Source organism: Primulina tabacum, chromosome 5, assembly GCF_025594145.1.
Source record: "Primulina tabacum isolate GXHZ01 chromosome 5, ASM2559414v2, whole genome shotgun sequence".
Lineage (NCBI taxonomy): Eukaryota > Viridiplantae > Streptophyta > Magnoliopsida > Lamiales > Gesneriaceae > Primulina > Primulina tabacum.
The window spans coordinates 16,425,318-16,452,754 of record NC_134554.1 but is presented as its reverse complement, the minus strand read 5'-3'; the positions used below and the strand labels follow the sequence as shown (position 1 = coordinate 16,452,754).

The following is a 27,437-nucleotide window of genomic DNA, read 5'->3' as shown; positions in this document are numbered from 1 at the left end:
GATGTTAGAAGCTATTCAGGGTGACATGATAAAAACTCTCTGAGGTAAAATGTCACTTGACCAAAAGAACCGACAACCTTCTGATTGAGAGGCAACTGACTTTGACAAAGAATGGGCAGTACCGCTAGAAAGTTGAGGCTCAAATCCATGGACTGCAGAACATTAATGAGGTACTCAACAAGCAGAATGCTGCTATGCAAGACCACATCGAGCACCTGCAAATTGTGATTGCTATCAATGGAGAAGAAGATCCTAAGGAAGAACCTGAAGTACAATCTATGGAAGATGAAGCAGTTGAAGAAGGAGTAATTTTAGGGTATGTTTGGTATGAGTGATAAGCAAATGATAGATTGTTAAACTCATGTTTGTCTCATTTTTTATTGGTCCAATTAATCAATAAGATATGATAAAAAAAAAACCTATTTGGGTTAAAAGACATCCTCATTGTTTTGAGAGGATTAATAATCTAATTCCTAAAATATAAAGTAAATTGTCATTTTACCCACGATTGATGGTTTATATTTTTTTTATTTGCACACACATCACATAAATAATTTCATGATGAAACTAAATAAAATTTAAAAAATAGAGAAAAAAATAATTAGAAATCCACGTATCATCCTCTGCGGTTAAAAAAATAGAGAAAAAAAGGAGATAAAATGCAAAATCATATTAATTTTTATTAAAAATTAAATTATCAGATAAATACATAATCTATAATTTAAAATTTTATAAAATATTTATTTATTAATAGCTGAACACATGATTTTGAAAATATTGCTACAAATAGTATTTTATATACCAAATTGTCATCAATGTTAATTTATGGTATTTTTGTCTCAACAACAAAAAATGTAAAATTTACACCAAACATAGCCTTAGATGACTAGATATCCAGTATCATAGTGTTAGTAATAAGGATTAACTATTCAATTGTTTTTATGTTAGTCAACAATTGATCATGCATTGGTCGATATATATTTTTTCCTTTTTTGTTTTTTTGTTAGTTTTTATAATCCCAAAGATTTGTTAAATAATTAAAAATTGTTGTAATTAATTTAAGTTTATCTAAATAATTATTTATATAATTTATTTTCAACAAACACTTACAAATGAGAAATCGCTAGATATAAGAACATTGAGTAATCTCTTGTGAGACGGTCTCACAAATCTTTATCTGTGAGATGGGTCAACCCTATCGATATTCACAATAAAAAATAATCTTCTTAGCATATAAAGTAATATTTTTTATTGTTGACCCAAATAAAATATATGTCTCACAAAATACGACATGAGATCGTCTCAGACAAGCTTTTGCCAAGAACATTACATGAGTTTTACGTAAAAACGATAATTATGTAAACTGCAAATTTACATGATAAAAAAAAACAAACAAAAAAAAACTAAGGCAAAAACATAAAATAAAATAATACATCGATTTTTTAACAATCAGGCAAGTCCTTCAGATGCTCCTACATCTTCACTCTTTTACGTCCTATTTCTTGTCTTCTTTGTAAAATTCTTGACTGCTCCTTTCGAAAATGCTCGCGCAAACGAGATCTTGAATAGAGCTCAAATCTATCAACAAGATTTGGGTTTCCTGTTCAAATATAGCCGATTCAAATTTTTGTCGGTTTTGCTGAAATCGTAGCATTTCAAGCGGATGGTTTTGTTCCAATTATCGTGCCAATTTAAGCCGATGGTTTTGTTCTCGAATGATAAGCATTTGCCTGTTGAGAACTTCTTTCTCCTCCTCGTGGGCTTCATCTCGTGTTTTACAGTTTCATATTTCTTCTTTTTAATTTAGATTTCTTGGACCCTCCAAGAAATCTCATTTAGAGCAAAATAATATAATACATGTTTTTAATTATGTGAGAATTCGTATTCCAAATGGTCAACTTTTAGGCAGACTATTCAAGATTTGTGGATCCCAAACTATTTCCCAAAAAGAGAGGTTTTTTTAAAAAAATTAATTGAATAAGAAGTTGGAGTTCTACAATCACAAGATTTGTGATTGTAACATCCCAACGTGTGCAGAAAAACCTTGTGCGCTGTAGATCAACATGCATAAGAAAATGTTCAATTATTAGATGAAGTTAAAGTTTATATTGATGTCAACATCGATTAGAGTACCCCCGCACTAGTTCTGAGAGAGTGCATATCGAGCAAATCCACGAGAAAACTACTTTACTGCAAGCATTGGAGCATTAATCTCTTTGTTATAAATACGACGCATTTTTACAAATTTGGGTACTTCTTATATCAAACTGAGCATTAGAACGTCAGTCTTCGTCGGAACTTGCAAAATCTAGCTCAATCATCTTAGTGCCGACAAGCTCAGTTTCTTGTCTCTTCTCCATTTTCATTTTTTTGCTTCTGGGCTCTTCATCTGGTCTGAACCTGAACAATCAGACCATCAGCAGGAAAGCATACCAATGAATGAAAAAGGTTAGAAAAATATGTGTACAAAATAGTCCATTTTCAACTACCTTAACTCTTCTCTACTCTTTGATAGATGTACATTAACTGTTTCAGTTGGACCCTTTTTCCCTGAGATTGAACCAAATATATTTGGTAAAGGAAATCCAATGGCCAGAATTAGCATGGACCATATGGAATTGTAAGCATACCCGCGACATGATTCAGAAATCTTATTCCTTGTGAATATACCTTTGTTGTGACTTTGTCAGCGTTGCTGTTGTGTTGGCATATAACCCCGAGAGTTAGCAAAAGTGAATGAAAAGTCATCAAAAAGTCCCAAATAATGCGTTTTAAAAAAGAGAAGAAACTATGGTTTTACAAAGGTGTAAGAATTTTGGTTTTTGACTGTAATATTTTCTTGTCGCTGATAAAGTATAAATAAAATAGGAGAAATACAAACCTTAAGGCCTTCCTTAATCCTTCTACAGACAATAATTTAACAGGCTGAGCAGATTTTGTAAACGTTGGCCTGTCACTCTTAGGATTAACCACGTAAATTCCTTCTGACTGTAGACGATCTCTGAATGCTGTCTTTAAATTTCTGATAAAAGAAGTTCAACTATTATTTTTCAAAAAGGGCTTCTTAACAGGATCCTTACTAATATCTCAAATATTGGTTAGAGCTACCTACCCTCCTTTGAGCTCTGTTCTTGTATTGACATACTTTTTTGATGCATTCTGTTCCAAAGTTTAAGCAGGAAAAAAAGGAACAGATTAAGCAGGAAAAAAACGTCTAGTTATATTCCTAACTGCATGATGAAGATGAGAAGATTGCCACATGGGTTATACCTGTTTATGGTAGCGGCAATATTTTCCTTGACGTCTGAAGATGTACAAATATGTAGTAGTTCAAAGAATGGAACTAAAATATAAGCATTATAAATAAAATACACAGCAACAAAGAAAACCACAGCTCAAAACGTGAATAATTAGAAGTTGAAGCACAAACTAGGTCAAACGTTCAATTGCAAATAAAAGTCCATTCGGCATTATGAATGCGATTGGAGAATAAGAATTATAAATATTATACAGCCTGAGAAAGGCTTCTTCAATTAACTTAATTCTGAAGATGCACAGGAGATAACCACATACACATTGACGACTGCTGTGCATTCCTTTCCATCATATCCGTTTCCCTTGCAAAATCCAATATCCGCTGAAGCACCCAATTTTAAAATGTGTTTAGCGGAAAAGATACTCAAGGAAAATCCACTTCCCTGAAATAGCGGCCAGGCATGAGTTAGAAATCTGTACCATATTCAACTGAAAAGGATAAGGACATATTATAAAGCACTTACCGACTTCTCCTTGCGGACATTGCAATTGAACAGAGCAAAGACCGTCCCTACCTTCTCATTACAATTTTTCTCATAAGCATCACCAAACAAGAAAAGAGAAATTACATTTTCATCTAAACCTCCCATTTTCCAAATTGCAAACTTCTTTCCTATGGAACTAATTCTCGGCAACCCCATTTCAGTTAAAATTCCAACTGTGGCCCAACACCCAGAAAGTGTATCTCCTCCTAGTAAGTTCCTAAAACCCAGAAAGTAACATTAGAAACAACATTGTACAATAGAGTAATTAAAAATGTAAGGATCATATAGAAACATGCATACTTTATGGCAGGCAATCTGACAAATCGAATATCCGATAAGCGATTGCTCAGCTCAAGAGGCGATACCACCTGATCCCTGAACATGAAAATGTAACCAATTGTGATGAACAAACAGATAGCCGGTATTAGATGTATCTACAAATTATTTTTTTTAATGCCGCCAAATAAAAGCAATTAAGAGCCAAACAGTATTATATCCAGACTTCGCAATGTAAAGAAACTCAAACATGTCCTTGAAAATTCCAAACCCCATTAAAATCAAGCAAGCTTTTGTTCATCAGACACTAGAATCTAGATGCATAGGATAGGCGTTAAAGTCCTTTCCTTGCGTTCGAAGGCACTAGGTATATTGCTTGAAATTGCCATTTCAAGCTTACTCAGCCACAGGGGCAATATTTTCTTGTGCGTGCACATGCAGTGACAACTGTGAGAAATAAATAATTGTAGAGGTAGGTTGTCTATTGTTTCAGAATTTATTAGATTCAAGAGTTAGTGGACTGAAACAAAGCAAGAAGATTGAACACTCAACTGCTAGGCGTGGCAATTATTCTCCTTCGGTAACAGTCAAGAGTCGGTACCAATTTGGATTGGTGGTTATAAAGGATAGGAATATATAAACAATGAGAGAGATCAGTTATTTGATTCATTTTCTTGTATTCCTGATAGACTTAAAATCTTGGAGATAAGAATCTGTGAACTTGAGTGATCTTGAGAAACTTGTTTATGCTGTACCATTAATGGTTATGAATCTAATGAGAATGAGTATTGCTTGTCCGCATCTAAATCCGGCCCAGGCGGCTGTCCACACCAAAAAAGTGCCAGTCGGTCAGCCTAGGTACACGAAAAATTACTTTTTTTGTTTTTTTAGAAAAGTTTTCTGGACTTTTAATTTAAATTAAAAGCCCAATTTAAAAAATGAAAAGTAATTTTTTACAAGACCTAAACAAAAGTTTAACAAGAAATACGATTTGTTGGCTTGATCTAATACACCAAACTTCATCTTATTATGTTGATATCTTGGAATCCACCCAGCGACGCCTAGTCCCCGCTTAGGCGACCTAGGCGCTAGACGCTGTTCTAGCATCCGCCTAGAGCCTAGAAAATTTTAGAACATTGCCGTGGATGTAGACGAATTCGTCGAACCACGTTAAATCTTTGTGCTGATCTTACTTCCACCGCATTGTTACTTCTTGTTTGATTCAGTAATCCAAACTGGTACATAGATACATTCCAGATTATCTTGAAAGATCCAAAGTGAATCCAAATTGCAGAGCAAACCGACAATTCTTTAGTTAAGTTTTCGCGAGTCATTCACAACACTATAATATGGTATATACTCAACTTTATACAACAAATTATTCCAGTTGTAAAATTAACCCCTCAAGATTTCTCGTATGCTGAAATTCAAGGTACACCTACCTGATTCGCAGCCCTGAAAACTTCTCAACCCCAGTGTCTTTCGATCTCACTGTCTGCTTCATTTTAATAGATTTCTTCACACTTATAGGATCATAATCAATGCAATCTTGCACTGAGTCCCGAAACACGGACATGTCCACCTTCCCCATTTGCTTTGGAATTTCATTTTCTGATGAATACCCTGTGTTGGAATGCACGTACATACAAAACATATTAGCACATAATTGAAATCAGCTACTTGGAACGGGACTGCATAATCATACAAAAACTATGTAAGCATAAATGAATGGATTCTGAATTCGGGATGGCATTCAAATAACCGCGATAGGAGAAATACAATGAGAATAGAAATTTAGCATAATTTTGAACAAATTTAAATTTACAAAAAAATCTTGAATCACTCCACATTACACCAATATCGCAAATTCCATATGTATGTGCTATCAACACCGCACCATAATATCAACAATATAAATCTAACAGACTTAAAATGAAACCTCGGACATTAATGAAGCTAACTTAATGCTCGATTGGCAAAAAATAAAATAAAAAATAAACAGGGTCTGGATACCTGCAGAGTAGGAAGAAGGAGAAGCGGGCGGGGTTTCGAGAACCCGATCTTGAAGCGACAGGAGAAGATCGAGATCGTATTGATGATTCAGACTCGTCATTGTTTTGGTGTGATTTGAGAATGAAACGTGAAATATCGCAAACTAGGGTTTTGGCAGGGCAACTGGAGGGATAATTTGAATTCAAGGAGGGAGAAATTTCGTGCCATTCTTCGTGACTTCTAACTTTGAACCTTTTTTGCCCACAGTTTTTATTTTTACCAAAAATACACACACACTTTCACAAAAAATATATCTTACTTTTCTTATTATATTATTAAAAATGTGGCTAATATAGTAATTATATTTAGTAGATTGATTTGTTCACTTACTTTTTGTAAATTTTGTAAAAATAACTCTTATCTTTAAGTAATTTTCAATTTATTCCATTTATATATATTTTTGAACACACATAAAACTTAAAAGATTGAAAAAATCGTCTACCCAATTTACAATTGATGGACAAAATATTTTTCACTGATTAATTAATTAATTTTTCACACGCGTATTGTACTAGCACTAGTAGTAATAACTAACCACGGGCACATGAGTTGCTTTACCAAGACTTCATTCGACGAGCATTACTCGAATTTGATTCCATTTCAATTGAACTCCGGAGAAGATCACATTTCTCTCTCGATTAATGAATCACGATGCTTTGAATATTTAGGCACCGCCAATAATTGAAATCTTAAAATCAAAATGAAATAAGTGGCACTCACATGTAAGATTGTCTCACGAGTCACGACTTTCTGCTACACATAATAAATAATCTTGTTTTTGCTCTTTAGTTTTGCATACAACTAACCTGGAAAGTTCTCAACATAATATACGTTTTATGCAAAAAAAAATATTGATATATCACGAGAACGCACCTTCTTCTCTCAAATAATGTTCACATACATGTAGTGCATAAAACAACCAACAAATCAATTCTGAAAAATTTGTGGATAAAAGCTCATCTGTAAAATCCACAATTTCCAAAACCTGTATTATTTTTGTATTAGAATATCAAAGATATTTTTCATTTAAATATTACCAATATTATCTAGAGTTGTGATAGATAATTAAATATTTGTGTACAAGTACCTAATGCACACAAGTTTTTGCCATAATTAATTTATATTGAGTCACCCCTTTTCTTCATAGATGACGATGATTATTATTATTATTATTATTATCTACATAAACTACTCAAGTCGCCGCCCTTCAATCTCAAGCACCACCAAACTTTCTTCACTTTTCATACATATATACACACACAAAAACAGTCCATCCACTATCAACAGTACCCCAAAAATCTCTCTAGGAAAAAAAAACAAAAAGCAAAATAAGGGTTCTTTTATTTTTTCCAATCGAAAATTTAAAGTTAGTTAATTATAATATACTTCACAAGTGGGGATTTCAATTTCAAAATTTGAACTTGTTTTCAATAACATCATGGGAAGGTCTCCTTGTTGTGAGAAAGCTCACACAAACAAAGGGGCATGGACTAAAGAAGAAGACGATCGGCTCATAGCTTACATCAAGGCTCATGGCGAGGGATGCTGGCGGTCTCTACCCAAAGCAGCAGGGCTACTCCGCTGCGGGAAGAGCTGCCGCCTGAGATGGATCAATTACTTGCGGCCTGATCTTAAGCGGGGAAACTTCACAGAAGACGAAGATGAACTCATAATCAAACTCCATAGCCTTCTTGGTAACAAGTAAGTTGATCCATTTTTTTATTTGTTGCATGCGCCAGTCTTCAAATTTATTGATAAATTTTCTTAGTTAGGGTAAATAAAACGAATCAAGAACTATGGTTTATAACTAAATTACACATTTGAATTTCTGTTTAAAAGATAAAACATATATAAGCTTGATTCGTAAGAAAAAAAGAGAGAGAAATAATATGGGATTTTCTTGATTTTTGTATAGGTGGTCTCTTATTGCAGGGAAATTACCAGGAAGAACAGATAACGAGATAAAAAATTACTGGAACACACACATAAGGAGGAGGCTCATTGGCCGAGGGATTGATCCCACGACGCACAGATCAATCGACGACCCTGCGCCAACTGCAGTACAAGAAACTACTAAAACCGTCTCCTTTTCTGGTGCAAAAGATTATCTTATTCAAGAAGGAAATGCATGCGGCTTTTTTATCAATAAATTGGAAGAAAATAGCATTATCGATTATCAGGACTTGAATCTAGAGCTCCGAATCAGCCCTCCGTACCCGCAACAACAACAAGAATCATTGAAGACCGGAGGAAGGGTGATCAATGGGAGGAGAAATGATTCTGAAAGATACGATTTTCTTGGATTGAAAACCGCAGTTTTGGATTACAGAAGCTTGGAAATGAAATGAGAATTGGATCTGGGATTCAGATTCCATTTTTTGTTGTTTCATATGACAGATCAATTCATAATGTAAGAGAATTAATTCAATATGTCAATTAATGAAAGTCTTTCTGTGATTATAGAATGACTTCTGTCTCTCTCCCTCTCTCTCTCTTTGGTTCAATGCATGAACAGTAGCATACTAGCAGTTGCATTTATATTTACTGCACAGCTTGCAGAGATTTTTGGTGCTTTACAAATTCATGTCCGAGAATTTCTTTATTCGTAGCACAATTTTCTCAGTGGTTTACCTTTCACTTCTCGTGTTTGACGAAGTAACATGTCTCTTGTGAGATGGTCTCATAAATCTTTATTTGTGAGACGGATCAATCCTATCAATATTTACAATAAAAAGTAATATTGCATAAAAAATAATATTTTTTTATGGATGACCCAAATAAAAGATACGCCTCACAAAATCCGATTCGTGAGACCGTCTCACACATGTTTTTGTCTTTATTGAAGTTTTTCTTGCCACAATACCTTGTCAATTTTTTGAACTTGTAAGTGACTAATTATTTAAAAATTGTTACAAAACAAAAGTTTCATATATTCTTTTACGATGTATCTATCTATTACTAATTTATAGTTGAAAACTCACTCGACAATTATGTAATTTGTTTCTTTTATTTTTGTTCGGGGGGACGTGGTTCCTAGTCTCGGTGGCCTCTTATTTTTTTGGACAGCAGGAGGTTCGAGTGTTCATCAGAAGAAGCGGTTTTATAAATATCGTTTGGTATAACTATAAAATTATAATGTAATAAATATAATCCACACACTTCCCATTCATGAATTTCATATGCATGCGATATTAATGTATTTAATTTCTTAGTTTAATTAAGCGAAGTACTTTTATATATTATTTTTTTCAAGACAAGAAAATGTCATATAAAAATATTTGAATTTTTTTAATATAAATTTTGAAATTTAAAAACATTTTTAAGAGGGTCGTTTTTCGAATTTTCCCGATTACATTTGTCTTAATCCTATGTTATATGTTAAGTACGGATTTGGATCATCTACTGTGTTGAAAATACAATACTAGATGATGTGCACTTTTTACACGAGATGATCACATGATCATCTTGTGAACATCACACCATATGAGATAAATTTTAAAAATTATCAGATTAAACGAGATAATTATGTGATCATCTCGGGTAATAAGTATTTTTCAACACAGTAGATGATCTAAATCTATCAAGTACTGTGATACCCTTGTCTCACATCTGAAAAATGAAAGATTTAAAATGAGTTTATAATGACTTACAATGGACTTCTATAGCAACTTCGATTAATCATTTTCGTAAAGCGGGAACGAATACGAAGTAATTGCTATAGGGGCTCATTGTGCAGTCACGCAGCCGCGGGCCCGGGCTCGGGGCGTGATAGAATGGTATCAGAGCCGGTCACCGGCATGGAACACCGAGAAATAAGTGCTATATGGGGCAAAGTGCTACGTGTATGGGAGCCATCTCTTGAACCTGCGGGGCAAAGTGCTACATAACGAGAGCCACCTCTTGAACCTGTAAGACCCATCTCTAGATTCTCGGCGCTGGTGAATCAAGGGGTCAGGTGATTGTGATACCCTTATCCCACATCTGAAAAATGAAAGATTTAAAATGAGTTTATAATGGCTTACAATGGACTTCTATAGCAACTTTGATTAATCATTTTCGTAAAGCGGGGACGAATACGAAGTAGTTGCTATAGGGGCCTATTGTGCAGTCACGTAACCGCGGGCCCGGGCTCAGGACGTGACAAGCACGTCTATAAGGAAGGAACCGGGTAGAAATTTAGATGATTCGACGTTGAAGAAATGACAAAGGAATCTCATTCATATGAAACGAGGAAATTTGGTGCTATGCTATCTCCATAAAAATCGGAATATTACAAATAATCTAAAAATGAAAATTCAAAAAATTAAGAACTTAAAAATATAAAAGACGACATTTTCTTTTATTTAATCTTGATTAAAATAAAATATTCAAACATATCTTTTTATTTACAAAAATATATAAAAATAAATAAGATGTGATTGTAAATTTTTAATTTTTTTTTTAAAATTTTTGAATGAAACTAGCAGAGAAATTTCTGTCAACGGGTTGTCTTTTTCTCCGTGTGAAGATAGGAACGGAGGGAGCAGCGGATAAGCAGCGAGAGGATGAGAAGAAAAGAAGATTATTGAGTGAATAAATAAATAAATAAATAAATAAATATTTGTTTCCATATTATTTGATTTATGATATTTAAAACAAGTCAAACTCGTCAACAATTCATATATCCCTAATGACATGATAGTCGGCAATTGTTTATTAAAATTCGGTCGGCTAGCTGCCCATCTAATCTAACTTACTCTTTCAATTATTTGCTATCTGCCATTGTATCTAGGGTTTCCAATTTCATTTTTATTTGGAATTTATCGAACATTTAATATTTTAAATTGTAAAATAGTATAAACGCAACATTTCAATTGTTTTATCTATCGTGACAAATAATCCACTACAACAATCTTTCTTTTAATAATTGTATTATCAGTAATCAATATGGATTGAACCGTAAACTTGGCTCTGATAAAACGTTTACGACTAGGCCAAAATCTATAGTAAAGGATAACAGAGCAACTTATTTTAAAGTGTATAACAATCAACGCGTTACGATTCAATAATACATTTAGATTTTTTTTAAAAAAAATTAAATTGATAAGCATTTTTTTATATTTAGTTGCTAATTTTAGTTTTTGAAAAACTTAAAACAAAAATAATAATGGGGAAAATCTAGCATAAAAATTAATAAACACACACGAAAATATAACCGAAAGATAATTAAAATCGAATTTTAGAAGATTAAGAAAAAAAACTAGTTCGGATTGTTGTGCAGTTTTATAATATTGGTACAACATAAAAACATTATACGTGAGAATTAATTATAGGTAAATATTTTACACTTTTAAAGACGAAAATTTATATATATATATATATATATATATATATATATATATAAATTTATATATTATATTGATATTTAATATATTATTTAGTACAAATTTAATACCTGCCGTTAATATTCATGGTAAAAAATTTAAAATATATTTAGAAGTAGAAAACATAATAACAAAGATACAAAAATCAATCAATTATTTGGTATAACAAATGGAGAATTGCTTCAAAAAACAAAAATATTACTCTCTAATAATTTTGTATTCTACAATATAATATATAATTAAGTAAAAGTCCAAATTATTATTATTTACACTTTTCATCACCCCCGGAATATTTTTTCTTGTGCAATATATTTTAACCATAAAATAACCAAATTTATGGTTTTTCCCCCTATAAAATTAAAAACTAGCTAATTATTTATATCATTCGAAAAATATTTGAATGTGTTTGATGAATTTCAAAGCAACGTAAATAGTAATATTGCAAATTTTCTCCGATGAGATTGATTACATGAGCTACTTTTGGATTCAAGAATATTATTTTAGTCCAGATTTTTAAATATATATTTGAATCCGAAATAATTAATTTATTTCAGCAAAAAAAAAATTAATTAATTGGTCCGAAATCCATAAATAAATAAAAAATCAGTCAAACGATTAAAACTAATTTGATTTAATATATTTTTTAAAAAAAATGCAGGTCTCTTTGAGACTATCTCACGAATCTTTATCTGTGAGACGGGTCAACCCTACCGATATTCACAATAAAAAGTAATACTCTTAGCATAAAAAGTAATACTTTTTCATGGATGACCCAAATAAAAGATCTGTTTCACAAAATACGATCCGTGAAACCGTCTCACACAAGTTTTTGTCTTACAAGTAATAATATCATGGGGGACTCACCAACCAACTATTTTGTCCTGTTGACATTCTAAATGGAAAAGAACCAATTACTAACCTTCTAACTAGAAAATAAATTTTTTTAAAAAAAGCTTTTAAAAGTCCAACCAGATAAAAAAATCCCATGAAAAGTTGCAAGCAAGAAGACACAAGTGAAGCAAGAAGATTCGTAAACAGTGGCTCTTTGCATAACCAAAATGGCTACCCTTTTATAATAATAATAATAAAAAAAAACAATACAAATTTTCAAATAAAATTGCGGTCAAGTGCATCTGCCCCTTTAAAGTTTATTAAAGGAAACAAGCATGAATAAAATCTCCAATATTATATATGTCTAAATGTTTTTTGGTTTAATAAATTAATCCACGAGAGTCACAACTATTATAGTTGGCACATCAATTGAAATATGATGTTTGTGAACTGCTGAACGGTTTAAAAAATTTGAATGAAACGAATAAGCCAACAATAATTTTGGTAAAACGACACGTAATAGAGTTCACGAGACGTGGTATTAAAGATTTAACTTGCTCGGATATTACTACCTATGGACTTTGATAAAACAATTATAGCAAAACGATGTGTTTGAGTTACAAGAGGGGGTAAATAATTTGATAACAAGTGATAAAGAAAGATCAAAAAATTAAATAGAACAAGATTTTTTTGACCCTTTTGTTAAAATACTTACAACAATATCAAAATGCAATTTTCAGTGATTTATCTTCTATCTGACATCAATATCTCAAATTTAAGACAAATTTTTTAAATCGAAACCAAATTATAACAAAATCTCGTCCCAAGTAAAAAAAAAAGACATTCCACGGTCTTGAATAACGACCAATCTTACAAGTTGTGTTCACTCTTTTCTGAAAACGATAGCCCAATTGACTTCCCGTCGTCAACTGTTCAAATTAATTGATTTTGGAAGTAAACCAAAGAAGGTTGCAATATTCGACTCCCGAGCATTTAAACAAACACAAGGTTGCCTTCACATCACGTAATTAATTTTATAAATTACAGGATTTCCATATTCTTATAATAATTTAAATTTTACATTTAACTAATCTTACGTAACAACAACTTAACGTGTAATAAGAGCAAATTATCCCCATCAATTTATATATCAATGTTGTAAAATATTAATTAAGCACGAAAAATCAAGAACCTATGAGGTCCCGGTTGTTAATTATGTTGTCTAGGGGATTGAAATTTGATAGGAAAAATAAGAAGAAAACAAAGAAAACGGCTTGTAGAGGTAAATGTTGAACACTTTCTCCTTAAGAAAAATTTGTCCCTCACAATGTGCTAAAGGTTTGTGGCAATCTTATCACAAGATACAACTACAACTTTTGGATAATAAGCACTCAAATATCCAAGTTGTATAACAAAAAAATGAATGAAACTCTCTCTTGTTGAAAAAGGAAGAAAAACAATATGCAAAATGAAAATTATGTGTCTTTGATTTTCAATAAATCAAGCATTTAATGTTTTTCATATGAAAAGACATGATCTTTCATTCATATGGGTGTCCCTTGACCATTGTAACTGACCACAATCATCAAACAATGCCAAGAAAATGAAAAAATACCAGAAAAATCCGAAGGGACACGAACTTGGAAGCTCTGTGCATGCGCGTGGCTCGGCAGCGCCTGTCGAGAGCTCTCGCAGATCTCGACAGGCGCGAGAGCTCTCTCGACAGGCGCGCAGATCCTTGTGCAGGTGCGTGCCTGCTACTGTTCACCGATTTTTTTAAAAAAAATTTGGTTTTCGTCCCTTATATATTCCAACTACTCGTTTGAAATTCTTTCAACATTCGTTGATCTCGTTTCGAGTTTAATTCAGAACCACCGAACTTAATATTCGTTTATTAAGCTTCGTTCTTCGTTTCGAATTTTTCCAATCAAACATATTGATTAATTTGCTTAATTTTCATTCACTAAGCATCAAAATTATCCAACAAATTATTCCTAGTTTATTTTAACAACAAATTAATTTAATATGCGTCTATATGTATAGATAATAAATAAAACAAAGAGGAATACAAATTATTACGTTAATTTGAGAGTTTATACATTGTTTATCGAAAGATATTAAATACGAGTTCCAAACGTCACAAGAAAAAAGAAGAAGATTACTGGTTTAGATAGTGAATATTTCACCCTACATGTGGGGGCAGTGTCCCCATGTGTAGATCCATGGTCCAGATTTAGCCACAAGTACATGGGTCCACTATTTTTTTTTAAAATCACAAATGTGGCTAAATCTGGACCATCTAAATCCTGTGGGGGCAGTGCCCCCACAGGTAGGATCGAACGAACCTTTAGATAGAGTGGACGTGAAACTAGTTTGCATTTAATCACAGTGCACACTATAATATTATTGCATTAATTGGAATTACCGAACTCAACAATAATTAAAATTTCAACTTCTATATATTAGATCAAAACAGAATTGATTAAACTCGCCAAATTAAATTAAATACAATCCTTGATTAAACTGTAAGAACTCCGCCGAACTTAGGACTAGTCGGGTTTTATGGGTAAATTCCATGCTACCCTTAGGATAATATCCCGAAAGATGTATATCAGTTTAGCATATTAAAACTAACGATCAAATCGAGAATTTACGTCGTTTGAACGGTTAGAAGTTATTTTTTTATTATTTCTTATTCAAGTTGATGCTTTTAGCACCTGACACGCCCACAATGTCAAAATTTGTGCAAACAGTATGTTTGCATGATTTTCATTCTAACTGCGTTGAATTAAAAACCAAGCTAAGATTAATTCAGTTGGAACTTATAAGTTGTTTTAAATAAGTTTAATCTGTATTATCTCAATCATGCATTGGATAAATTGTATTGTACAAATCGGGGGGTAGAGAAATGAAATATCATTAAATAGTATTTTATTTTCTATATGTAAAATTTGACTAAACAACGTATAAGAATTGGATAAGTTTAGCTTGGTCAGAAGTGAGGCCCAAAGCCCATCGAAACATTTGGTCACGCGCAATAATCATCCATCGTTATTGATTTTATCAAGTAAATTATTTTTTATTTATTTTTATAATATTTGTTTGCCATCTTTCAGATTTTGAATGGATCGGATATTATTCAAATACAAAAAAATTTAACCGTTTATTTAATAATAATAATGTAATAAAAAGCCAACATTCTCAAGTTGTGAATGTTTTAATTAGTTCATCCATTTAAACCGATTTACGGTGAGTCTGAATGAGAGGACTTAGGTTGATTTTTTTTTCCTTTCAATTTCTCAACCAAATCTAACGTATTTATTTTGATAATAAAAAACTAATAAATGGGTACTGAAATTCAATATTATAAGCTCTTAGATTTTATATATAATACTAATATCTTTTTTGCACGCGTTACTTGTTGAAATAATTATCAAATATAGTAAATTTTTATTTTCAAATTGATTATTTATTCACATTTTTTATTAGGATGATATAGTCATACAAAAAATTTAAGAGTGAATCTCTTATGAAACGGACTTACTAATTTTTAAAATAAAGATGGAAGGCATCAATCTCAAATTTATGAAATTTAAAAATACACAAATTAATGTAATAATCGTAAACATTGAATTTGAAATTCTTCAATTGCAAATCATTTGAATTTGATTCCAAATATGACACAAACTCTTATAAGCTCGTCTCTTGTGAAATATATTTTTATATCAAAAGTATATGAATTAGTCGATTTGTGTCACAGATATAGATACATGAAACCGTCTGCTCTCCAAATACATGATATATATCTACGCATTGCAACGTCACACATTAACTCGAGATGGATTGATACTTGAATTGAATTGAAAGTACTGTCAAGACATGCATAAGCAAAAAGACATCGACATTATTTTGGCCCGCAAAAGTGTCCAAACCCTAACTTAATTGTTTCTTAAAAAATAGTATCAAAGATTGAAGAAACCCTTACATGCATAAGAGAGACCTAAAAACTTATTCTACGGAACCTTCAACATCACTATGAGCAACAACCACGTTATTCTAAATAATACCCCTCTGCTGAATGTCATCTGAGTGGTGGGTGCTCGTAATCGCGTATCCTCGGGACATTCGAAAACTCCGGTACCCCAACAATCGACAACTCCCGCAGCTTATCATGCAAAGGATTCCTAGAATGCAAAAACGGCTACCCTTGTATTCCCCGTCCGTGAATACAAGATTAAGCAGCATGAAAATCTCCTGTTCGCGGAAATCTGACAGGCCGATGAGCCCCTGGATCCGACCAACTTCCCTGGAATCCATCCCCGTCCGGGAAGTCACCAGGTTGTCGATAACGCTCACCAGGCCGAAAGCTGACGGAAGAATATCGGTGAGGTCAGTTTTAGAAATTTTCCAGACCGTGCGGTTGTCCCTGCGGACCAAATCTTGGATGTAGAAACGATGCATTGTTATAACCAATAAAATGGATCTTTTTCCTAAGGTTAACCATGCCTCAAACTTTTATTGGGTAATAATATAAGTTTTTATTAATCACAGAGAGTACAAAAACTCTTGTGAGATCGTCTCATGAACTATTTTTATGAGATAAACCTTTGACCTGATTTTACTCGTTAAAAAATATTATTTTTTATGTCAAAATATTACCTTTTATGATAATTATGGATCTGGTCAACCCGTCTTACGAATATAATGAGACCGACTCAAAAGAGATCTACTCACATAGCTGAACCTCTTATGAGGCCAACCAAGCGGTTGCCTCAGGCCCGGCCTAATAAGGGGCCCAAATTTAAATATATAAATATATATATGATATATGTTATTTATTCTCTAACCCACCCCAAATCTCAACCCTAATTCTTTTCTCCATTCAACAAATAAAGTTTATGGTCTCCTACTTCTTTTACGCCTAAGGTAAGTAATTTTCTTCATGAATTATGTTTTATTTCTATTTCAAATCTTCTTTATAATACACATTTATATTTATATTTGTAGATTAATCTACCAAAAAATCTTCAATAAAAATGAAATTTAAAGATAGATTTAAATATTAAAGTTATAATATTAAATAAAATTCCTTTATTATGTCGAATTTTTTTTATTTATATATTAAAGTTATAATATAAAATAAAATTCATTTATTATGTCGAATATTAAAATAATAAAATTCCTTTATTATGTCGAACCTAAATTTCGAGAAAAACGCATCATTCGAAGAAAAAACAAATTGATGAAAGTGACAGTGATAATGTGACACAATCAGGTGAAGAGGCTTTTAGAGTTGAATATTTTCTGTTTATAATTGATCAAGATCGATCTTCCTTTAAAGTTCGGTTTGAACAATTTAAACAATATCAAAAATCATTTGGGTTTTTATTGAATTTGAACAAGTTAAAGAGTGAGCCTTTAAATAGCTAGATGAATTCTTGTATGGAGATTCAACAATTTCTGAGTCATGCTGAACATTCGGACATTAATGATGATGAGTTGTATACGGAGTTGATGATCATGAGATGTTATATAACAAATGATAAAAGAGCTATTGATATGATGCAGTTTTTGGCGAAACTGCATGGTTTATTTCCAAATACTTATATTGCTTATAAGATTTTGTTAATCATACCATTAACAGTTGCATCGGCAGAAAGAAGCTTCTCGAAGTTGAAGTTAATCAAGAATTATCTTTGATCAACAATGTCGCAAGATAGACTAAATGAGCTAGCTATGTTGTCGATTGAGAAAGAAATAGTCCAACAATTGGATTACACAAATTTGATAAATATTTTCGCCTCTAAAACAGCTAGACGAGTAGTATTTATGTAGTTATTTTAAATATTTTTTGTGTTGTTATTGATGTAATAAATTTATTTTGGTATATTTATTTATTTATTAGTATATTTATTTGAAAATTCAATTTTATATTTATTACTGCAACAAGATGACTCATTTTTCAATTTTCGTTTCAGGCCTCATTCAACACATTACACAGGTACGGCTCTGCCTATTCATAATATAATATACATTAACTTTGATTTTTTTTTCTTTATCTAATAATAATAAAAAAAAATCTCTATTTAAATCTTTCATTGAGTCAACCTCATACATATCATTTATGTCTCTTTCAAACACAAAATCTCATTTTAAATTTTATTAAAGTCTACTTTTCCTGTGGTGAACTTTTGTTTCGCTGGATAGCACAATAATTTTTTCCTTTTTCGGAATATAAATTTTATTAAAGTCTACATTCTTCATTTTATAATTTATACTTATTATTCAAAGATGGTCGTCTCAAAAAATACATCAAGTTTTAGCACATAATCGAGATATCTATGGATGTTTACAAAATTTATTAGTTTGAAAATGTTCGAGGTCTATTTTCTTCATGATAATAAATATAATGATGTATTTATATTGATAAATGAAATTCCGACAGAAAAAATGAAAAAAATAAAAGAACGATAGGTATCGGTCGACCATACATTTTCTTATTAAAATGTGGCACAGAATTATTTCGAAAGAAGAAGGTACAACGACTATTTCCCTTGTGTGAAAGTAGTAGGCCAAATGTCGGATTCACTGTCACGTACAGAAAATATCGAGTTAACCGAAAGTAAAGTGCAGCACGATTTAAAGCCTTAATCGAAACATAACGCTTGATGATTTAAAATATTTGAATTACATAAATAACCAAATATGTTATATTATTTAAATTAAAACTATTGTAGTTACTAATCGTATAACGAGACATGAAATATAATGGCTTTGATACGTTATTTAACTCGATCCTTAATCACATCGAATCCCATCTCGGTTGGATCGGTTGCTTGCACTTCGTAGTGTATGCCGTCTAATGCTCGTCTCAATCCATCTTTGGAGGTTGCATACAATATTTTAGCTCTAATTCTTGAAGCTGTCGGAGCCCTGAAATTACCGTCGGTTAACAAAATTTAATCAATTCCAAAAAATTCAATAAAGACATTCAAATAATAATAGAAGTGCCTCGATAACCTATGGCTCATTTGAGTTCCAAAATCTCAAATTTAAAACGACATCTCGTATTCACGTACAAACAAACTTAAACCTCAAATGCAAAAATATAATAACAAAACTACACAACAACAAAAAAACAAAAGATGTACTAAAATATGAGAAGTGGTTAATTATACAAGCTACTCCAATAATTAACCAATCATGTCAAGTAAATTATATATATATATATATAGTTTTGATATCCTGCACACCTACCGTGCACATCTTTGTGAGCACCGATGATGTGTCATTCACCCATTGGATGCGCAATTTTTCTTTATTTCATCACATCCAATGGGTGAATGACACATCATCGATGCTCACAAAGGTGTGCACGGTAGGTGTGCATGATATCAAAACTATATTATATATATATATTTATATATATATATATAGTGATGTGATATTTTCTCATATTTAATTATACACACCTCATAAGAAAATTATAGACCATGACGATCTCAAGAATCTTTATCTGTGAGATGATCAACCCTATCGATATTCACAATAAAAAATAATACTCTTAACATAAAAAGTAATATTTTTTCATAGATGACTCAAATAAAATATTCGTCTCACAAAATATGTCCGCAAAATCGTTATGCACAAATTTTTGTCGGTATACATCGACTTTAGTGTCAATCTTATCTTAAATAGTTAACCAAGTAAATAATGTCTGGTAAGAAGGGACGACAGATTGTCCTTTCTGACTTTAAAAAAATTGAGAGCAACTTGCGAAAAATGATCTGATAAAAACAAACATAGTATAATAAATGTTGTACTAATTCAATCAATGAAAAAAAAAATAGAGTGTACCAAGCAATAAAAAAGATTTTGCTCTTCCGGCACTTGTCAACGGTGACGAAGTCGAAATCGAAGACGGCGTACCGACAGTCGTCGACCGGAAGCGCCGCCTTGAGATCTTCGTACCCTTCGGTGGGTCCGCCGACCTTGTCCACCGTGAGCACCTTAGCCGCCTCATCAATCTTGAACACGATGAATCTGTGAACTTTCTTCCATTTCATCGCCATGAATGAGTTCTTGCATTCCTCTGTCACCCACATCCCTGTGGTGGCCTATACATTATACACACGTATAGAATTATATATCTAAAATACAACATGATCAACGGGTAAAGGGCTATATATAAAGAAAGCCCAGATCAAAGTATTGAGTTTCAGAGAATTTGTGGACGAAATTCTCGACGACCATTTTGCATAGGGCTATATATATACGTACCATTTTGAAAGCCATCGCCATGAGGGATCAGATTTTCTCTGTCAAGCTTGACGGTTCAATCGAAGTGTGTCAAAATGAGTGAGTTGAGAGTCGGGGGAATTTGCTATTGATGAATGAATCTTATATAACTTAATTGGTGAGTGAAATACCACTACTTTGTGCAATTTTACAAATTTGACCAAAAATGAACATTGGCCCATGGAGGACCAACTAGGCCATAAAGGAAAACAAAAAAAGAAGAAGTTAATTTATGTAAAAACTTGGATTGTAAGAGACCTATGTTGTTATCGTTTTATCATGTATGTTATCAACGTAGGTATTTTGAGTTTGAAATTAGCAATGAAAGTCGAAGGCTACTGGAAAAGAGGATGTTGTATTTTATATTATCTTAAAGTTCTTATAAAATGTGAGAGGTCGACACGATCAAAATCATTACAAGGCTATGGATTGTAACATAGTAGTAGCCATATATGACTTGCATAGGTTATAATCTATTAACTTATCATTTTACCAACAAGCGAAAAAAATAATGAAACACCAAGTAAACCAAGAATTACACGAAAGTACCTTTTGATGGAATGTGGTACTACAATGGCCCCATCTCGAGGATCATACACCAAAATTCCCTTTAATCTTATCTTCCAATTGCTCAAAAAAAAACTTACCTTAGAAGCAAAACGTGAAAAAGACAGATCCCACTCGTTTTTTCCCAATTTATCAAAGATCGAGCTTCATTAATCCCCACAAATTAAAATTGTCCCCGAGAATGTAAGAGGATTATTCCTATGCTAATGGTTATCTTTCTATAGAGTTTCAAGCAGACATGATGCGATAATGAAATCAAGAAGATTTGATAATTTACGTTCTCTATAGCTATCCACGTCTATCCATTCCCATGAGCAAATGAACGGGCACAAGTATATGGATGGAGGAAATGAGGAAGAATTACCCTTCCAGTTGGCTCAAGCAATAATTGATTCTTATTTGAAGTAATCGAACTCAAGACGAGCTCGTGTCACAAATCAAGCTTTCGCTCAACCGAACTTGATGTTAATTTAGAACACAATGACTAGAGCTCCAATTCGAAAAACCGAGCCAAAGCATGAGTTTTCAGAAAAGCCCAGGCCAGCATTGGAAAAATTGAACTCATATTCAAATATAAGAGGTAAATAAACCCAGCCTTCAAAGAGTAAATCAAACTGATTTGTGTTAACAATACTCCTAAATATTCAAAGACTTATGGTGGATGTGATGGATATGGTTAAATTAAACCATGTGCAAGATATGTGTCTTTTTACCTGGTTGAAGTGACATCCAATCTTGGTGCATATTCCCAGCTTATTTCGGATAAAATCAATGGTTTTGGCTTCAAGTTTTATGCAGAATCTCAGAAAAAGTTGCTATTTTGTGTCATTTCCTTCTGAAAATCATCTGCAGCTTAACAAAGAACTCCTAGGTAACAAACAGGCAAACTATAACCGACATTTAATCATTTAAGTGAAACTTCCTCTCTACAAGAATAAAGTGTTTTGTCCCTACAAAGTTAACTATATATCGGTTACATCAAGTACAAAACAAATCACAACCTTCCCAAGACTAGGTGCTATATCCATCACTACAATCAAACAGACATGATTCACAAAGCCGCATTCCAAAAAATTTAAACAAAATCAGCAAGTTAATTTCAATTATTTTTACAGTCACTTTGTCGAAGTTCGGTTATCCTCATCCCACTTGTTCTTGAGTATCTCCCCAGAATCAGCAATGATTACCTTCTTCCTCGGCTTCCCACTGTAAGTTCCTGCCCCTCCTTCGATGGCATACACAGTATCCATGCCTTCAATGACTTTGCCAAAAACAACATGCTCGCCATCCAACCTGTGAAATTTTCATAGCCATGAAAAGAAATATTGGTGAACTACTATGTCCACTATCAGGCATCCAAAACAAAATCACTTTCCATATCTTAACAAAATGCTGGTTTTTAAGATGTACAACCCTTGGACATACTACCTCAATTTCCCTTCAACCATTGGAAGCAAGCCCTTCGGCTCATTGCAACAATACAATAATCTCATTGCAACAATACAATAATTAATGCCAAATATATCCATCCTAAACATGTCATGTTTAGAAGGAGATAGGCAAAATCCTTCGGGCTATAAATTTGAGTAAACATGAGTTTCTATATTGACCTTAGCACAAGAGCTCACCAATATGCCTGGACTGTGGTAATAAAAAACTGTGAACCATTAGAATCAGGTCCTGAATTTACCATGGACACAGTACCTGCAAAAACCACAACATGAGTGAGCAAGCGAGTGACTGTGCATGGATGGGTCATGCTGAAAGTGAAAAAAAAATATTTTGTTAGGCTCAAAAGATGCGTTGGTGTGCAAGAAAGGAATAAAAAACTCGAAATTTCAAATAGTAGTCGATTTCAGTGTGACAAGCAAGATTAAAAACCAGTAGAACTATAACTGAAAACCTGCATGTGAATGCTTGAGCATAAAATTTTCATCACGGAAGGTGCCACCATATATAGATTGATTTCCTCTACCATCTCCAGAAACAATATCTCCACCTTGTATCATGAATCCAGGTATAACACGATGAAATGGTGTTCCTCTATAATGAAGAACTTTCCCATTTGCAGCTTTTCTCATCTCCCCTGATCCCAGAAAAATTGGTTAAGGAAATAAATAGAGAACAACCTCTAAATGAACACTTCAAAAGTGCTAAAAATGTGAAAAGTTTGACAATGGCAAATCTTTAAATACCTGTACACAAGGCCCTAAAATTCTCTGCAAAGACAATTGCAAGTACAATCAGAAACAACACGAGGAACTCTTAACATTTGGCAAAATAGTAAAACTAATATGCCTCAAATGAAGCAATTGAATCAGAAGGCCAGAAACATTACCCACGGTCTTTGGCGTGACTTGACCATATAAACCAATGACGATTCTACCTATAGGTATTATGCTGTCAGATAGAAAAATTGAATATAGAAAACAAAAGAGAAGTTTAACACAGAATATATGGATCAAATATTGTCTTATTTGTCCCTTGTGTTTTCCGGATGTGATCTAGCTACAGTTCTCATCTTCCTGTTTCTAATGCGAAGAAGAAAAATATTTCAACAGTGCATGACGATGAGATATTGACCACTTAACAGGTATATCATCCGGATCACTTTCACCAGTAACTTGAGCAGGTGTCACATGACAGATTTGAAAATGTCACAAACAGCAATAGTATTAGTCCCTGATCAGCACAAGACTAGGATGAAAGTTGAAAAATCTATCTAACCATGCAAAAATGAGGTGCGACCGTCCCCAAGAGAGTGGCCTTCGAAATGCTAGGATGAGCATCACATTTAGGGCCAAGGCAACATTTGTGTGTTGAGCGTGTGTTTCATCTGATTGAATTCCTTTATCTATTTCAATTTATTATTTGATATTTGTTTAATATTGTGTGTGGATAATTGGACAATTATTTAAATAATTTGTTGTCTGATCTTGCTACTGAAAGGACATAGACTAAGAATTGCTTCAAAAATATTACAAAACCTTTGATCAAGTGTAAACAGAATTTGATTTCTTTGTCCAGCTTTTGGTGCAAACTAAATTTTGAAATCTTTTAAATAAATTAGATTCTAGAGGAAATATCATGGACTGTTGGATAAAAATAGATTAATTAGTTTTACATATAGTGTAATAATTAATTTATAAATTTTCACCAAAAGTTGAGATATGTCCCTTTGTTTCGATTATTTGGATTTTGTGGCATGCATGAATGGGCAAGTACATTTGTAGCTTGTTGATCCTAGTCTTCTCATTTATCTAAAATCATGTAAAATTCTTTTTCATTTTATTTCGAATTCACATTATGAGTTTTTTTGGTTTGAAATAACTAAAAACAAATCAACCCTCCCTTTATTTTGTCTAACTTAGGGTTTAAGTAATTTTCTAGTATTGAAACATTAGTCTTTGCCATGATGCATTTTGACCCGAACGCCCATTATGTTGCTGACAAGCCTAGTACACTTGCTAGTCCCATCGCAAATTGTCAATCAGCCACCTCTTTTCTTTATCACAATTTCACAACCCAAAACTTTATTTAAGGTAACCTCTAGATCATCAAGTACTGGATCTAAATTAGGATTTATGACAGGATATCTTTAATATAAAATGATTGGTAGTATATAAAGGGCTCTTACCTATTCGCTGCTTGTCTATGTCAACATCCAGAAAAACTCTGTGAGTGGTTTCATAGACTTCTTCTACCTTATCTTCCTCCTGGAAATTAAAAAATGTGACGTTTTTCTTAAAAAGGCAATCAAAAGAAAGGCAAATGTAATATAAGTTAGAAAAACAAAGGAATCAAGATGAGAAAGCATCCAAATAAACTTAAGAAAGGTATAAAGGAAAAAACTAACGCCTTCATGGTTTTTTGGGAGGATTTTGAGTGAAAAAGGTTATTGTTGTACCAGCAATGAACTGTCTGAGTTTTTGAAAATATAAATCTACGTAAAGCATGCCTTTACAATAGCAATCTTTTAGCGGACCTCACACTATATATTACAATGCCTAATGGCCTATAATTACTGCTTTACTTGTTGAACATTATATTTTCTGGAAGCTTGCGTGAAACCTGGTGGCCGTGCCTCCTATCGGTCCAAGGTGGGCTACATGAACTCTGATTTGAAAGGTCAATGCTGAGTAGAAAATGAAAAAACAAAGATTGTACAAATGGTTCGTGTTAATGGTAGTTGTCCCACATCAGTTGGATAAAATACCCGTGAGTTGTATATATGGTCTTGGACAATCCTCCCCCCTTGAGCTAGCTTTTGGGATTGAGTTATATACAAGTTCCAATCTTAACATGGTATCAGAACTCAGATTTCACCGTTATGTGTTGGGTCGCTCATAGTTGGGTCACCCGCTCTGCCCATTATTGGGTCATTTGTAAACTTCACGCTCCAGATGTTCATTCCTGGGCGTGAGGGGGTGTGTTAGTTGTCCCACATCGGTTGTGTAAAATACCTGGGAGTTATGGTCTTGGACAATCCTCCCCCCTTGAGCTAGCTTTTGGGGTTGAGTTAGGTCCAAGTTCCAATCTTAACAGTTAAGTCGAACTCTAAACCAACATTTATGCAAACGAGAACTTGATCGAGTCAATTTGTCTCATGGCAATAGTGTGGCGTAATCGTAATTCCTAGTCGAGGAAGACAAGCCACTTCAAGTGATGTAAAAAAGCTTCTTATATTTTGAACATCTGCAATCACTATGAAACACCTAAAGGTAAGAACTACTGAACTAGACATGAAGCTGACGCTCTAAAGAACTGATCTTTCCAAATATGCAAAGATAAATAACATAAAACCTCAACTAATCATTACCAAACTCACTTCACAGTTAAATATTACAACTTGAACGTGCTTTAACTACCCAAAAAATCAAATGTCCATAGATTACTCATGCATTTTTTCATAACACCTTCATGTATTTCATCAGTTCGATATCAATTTCTCAAAATCTTGTTTTTCCCCATAAAAATAATGGCCAAATTACAACAGAAGCCCCTTAACTGCAGCAGATCATCGTACTTTCACAATCACTAATCACCAAAGTACACCAGAAGCAAATCAAAACCCATCAACTGCAAAGTCCAAAAGAACTTAAATCCCCATTAGATCCAAATAAGCACACGATTACCAAACCAATTCAACAACCTGATAAAAATACATCTAATTTTTACCGAAACGTAAATACTAAATACTAAACAAGGAAAATATACCACTCGAGAGAAGGAGGAAACAAAGAAGATCAGTACAAACGCCGCCCCGAATATCAAGAGACACCGCGGTTTAAACAGCGCTGAGATATCTCGACTCATCTCTCCCTTCTCAAATCACTCATAATTAATCCACCATTCAGCTAATCATCGATATGATGCACCATTCCTGAGGCAATTAATCTACGATATTCTCGTTACAGAAACGGATTTAATGTTTATCTGAAGCGAAATCTAATCAAACGACCCAAAACCGTCGAGTGTCAGTGGAAGACTTGAAATTTTCAGAGCAATTACTGCGATTTATTGATTAAATCTTATAAATACTAATTCTTACCAAATATCTAATGCTGCTGTTTTTTTCTTTTTCTTTTTCCTGGACTGTGGAATTTTTATTTCTTTAATGGGCTTTGACCGGCCCACCACAATAAAGTATTCATCGTGGGTCCAAAGAACTTGGCCTTTTTTCCAGCTTCTGTTCCCTCAAGTATATCCCGTTTCATAACTGGGCCGAAACACAAGTTAGAAGCTACTTTAAATAGCCCAATAAAATACGGTACCTGATTATTTTAAAGATATGAGTACACAGTGATTTGGTTGAGACTCGTTCTCAACCTATTTCAATATCATTATATAATGTAAATCTTTCTATTAAGAATGTCTACATATATATCGATATCCAAAAATTAATATTTGACGATATCATAAAGAGATAAATACTATATATGTAGCATAAAATAATATGATAATTTGTTTGTATTTAATTTTGTATTATGATAATGACATCTCGCCACTTCCATAAATGAAGAAAATAAATATTGAAGTCACTTATCTTTTAATCTATTAATTATACTTACATAAAAAGAATATTGATATAATAGATCGCTTAATAAATATTAAAATAAAAAGTTGTCTGAGACGGTTTCACGGGTCGTATTTTGTGAGACAGATCTCTTATTTGAGTTATCCATGCAAAAGTATTACTTTTTATGCTAAGAGTATTATTTTTTATTGTGAATATCAGTAGGGTCGTGAG

General features: G+C 32.9%; 5 protein-coding genes across 5 annotated transcripts; 1 reads left to right on the top strand and 4 right to left on the bottom strand.

Annotated features, from left to right (window-relative positions):
* Window positions 1–2,125: 2,125 nt before the first annotated feature.
* Window positions 2,126–6,346, bottom strand: LOC142544876 (uncharacterized). The gene is made up of 11 exons (XM_075651903.1): window positions 6,090–6,346; window positions 5,519–5,699; window positions 4,101–4,175; window positions 3,780–4,017; window positions 3,574–3,698; window positions 3,271–3,304; window positions 3,113–3,159; window positions 2,882–3,022; window positions 2,631–2,695; window positions 2,490–2,550; window positions 2,126–2,400 (listed from the first exon to the last, which is right to left on the bottom strand). The coding sequence occupies exons 1-11, from the start codon at window positions 6,187–6,189 to the stop codon at window positions 2,283–2,285; spliced, it is 1,185 nt and encodes a 394-aa protein (XP_075508018.1). The 5' UTR covers window positions 6,190–6,346; the 3' UTR covers window positions 2,126–2,282.
* Window positions 6,347–7,374: 1,028 nt separating this feature from the next.
* On the top strand, window positions 7,375–8,591 carry LOC142547100 (myb-related protein 308-like). Its single transcript, XM_075655182.1, has 2 exons — window positions 7,375–7,829; window positions 8,044–8,591. The coding sequence occupies exons 1-2, from the start codon at window positions 7,567–7,569 to the stop codon at window positions 8,474–8,476; spliced, it is 696 nt and encodes a 231-aa protein (XP_075511297.1). The 5' UTR covers window positions 7,375–7,566; the 3' UTR covers window positions 8,477–8,591.
* Window positions 8,592–16,378: 7,787 nt separating this feature from the next.
* Window positions 16,379–16,783, bottom strand: LOC142544188 (dirigent protein 11-like). The gene has a single exon (XM_075651252.1). It carries the CDS (start codon window positions 16,781–16,783, stop codon window positions 16,379–16,381), a length of 405 nt encoding a protein of 134 aa, XP_075507367.1.
* A 2,298-nt stretch (window positions 16,784–19,081) lies between these two features.
* LOC142547099 (actin-depolymerizing factor 5-like) lies at window positions 19,082–20,811 on the bottom strand. The gene is made up of 3 exons (XM_075655181.1): window positions 20,603–20,811; window positions 20,180–20,439; window positions 19,082–19,255 (listed from the first exon to the last, which is right to left on the bottom strand). Exons 1-3 carry the CDS (start codon window positions 20,621–20,623, stop codon window positions 19,105–19,107), a joined length of 432 nt encoding a protein of 143 aa, XP_075511296.1. The 5' UTR covers window positions 20,624–20,811; the 3' UTR covers window positions 19,082–19,104.
* A 1,259-nt stretch (window positions 20,812–22,070) lies between these two features.
* Window positions 22,071–26,740, bottom strand: LOC142547098 (peptidyl-prolyl cis-trans isomerase CYP21-1-like). The gene is made up of 7 exons (XM_075655179.1): window positions 26,405–26,740; window positions 24,825–24,903; window positions 23,526–23,573; window positions 23,383–23,406; window positions 23,091–23,273; window positions 22,816–22,891; window positions 22,071–22,480 (listed from the first exon to the last, which is right to left on the bottom strand). Exons 1-7 carry the CDS (start codon window positions 26,501–26,503, stop codon window positions 22,303–22,305), a joined length of 687 nt encoding a protein of 228 aa, XP_075511294.1. The 5' UTR covers window positions 26,504–26,740; the 3' UTR covers window positions 22,071–22,302.
* Window positions 26,741–27,437: the final 697 nt, after the last annotated feature.

What these genes read in the sequence shown, in the direction of transcription:
- LOC142544876 (XM_075651903.1), bottom strand. Translation starts at nt 6,189, where the DNA reads ATGACGAGTCTGAATCATCAATACGATCTCGATCTTCTCCTGTCGCTT. An exon ending in TTTTCAGGGCTGCGAATCAG is followed by an intron (nt 4,176 to 5,518) that starts GTAGGTGTACCT and finishes TTTCATGTTCAG; the next exon opens with GGATCAGGTGGTATCGCCTC. An exon ending in ATGTCCGCAAGGAGAAGTCG is followed by an intron (nt 3,699 to 3,779) that starts GTAAGTGCTTTA and finishes CCGCTATTTCAG; the next exon opens with GGAAGTGGATTTTCCTTGAG.
- LOC142544188 (XM_075651252.1), bottom strand. Translation starts at nt 16,783, where the DNA reads ATGCATCGTTTCTACATCCAAGATTTGGTCCGCAGGGACAACCGCACG.
- LOC142547099 (XM_075655181.1), bottom strand. Translation starts at nt 20,623, where the DNA reads ATGGCGATGGCTTTCAAAATG. An exon ending in TGGCGATGGCTTTCAAAATG is followed by an intron (nt 20,440 to 20,602) that starts GTACGTATATAT and finishes TATAATGTATAG; the next exon opens with GCCACCACAGGGATGTGGGT. An exon ending in AAAATCTTTTTTATTGCTTG is followed by an intron (nt 19,256 to 20,179) that starts GTACACTCTATT and finishes CGGTAATTTCAG; the next exon opens with GGCTCCGACAGCTTCAAGAA.
- LOC142547100 (XM_075655182.1), top strand. Translation starts at nt 7,567, where the DNA reads ATGGGAAGGTCTCCTTGTTGTGAGAAAGCTCACACAAACAAAGGGGCA. An exon ending in CATAGCCTTCTTGGTAACAA is followed by an intron (nt 7,830 to 8,043) that starts GTAAGTTGATCC and finishes ATTTTTGTATAG; the next exon opens with GTGGTCTCTTATTGCAGGGA.
- LOC142547098 (XM_075655179.1), bottom strand. Translation starts at nt 26,503, where the DNA reads ATGAGTCGAGATATCTCAGCGCTGTTTAAACCGCGGTGTCTCTTGATA. An exon ending in CATAGACAAGCAGCGAATAG is followed by an intron (nt 23,574 to 24,824) that starts GTAAGAGCCCTT and finishes TAATACCTATAG; the next exon opens with GTAGAATCGTCATTGGTTTA. An exon ending in ACCACAGTCCAGGCATATTG is followed by an intron (nt 22,481 to 22,815) that starts GTGAGCTCTTGT and finishes AAAATTTCACAG; the next exon opens with GTTGGATGGCGAGCATGTTG.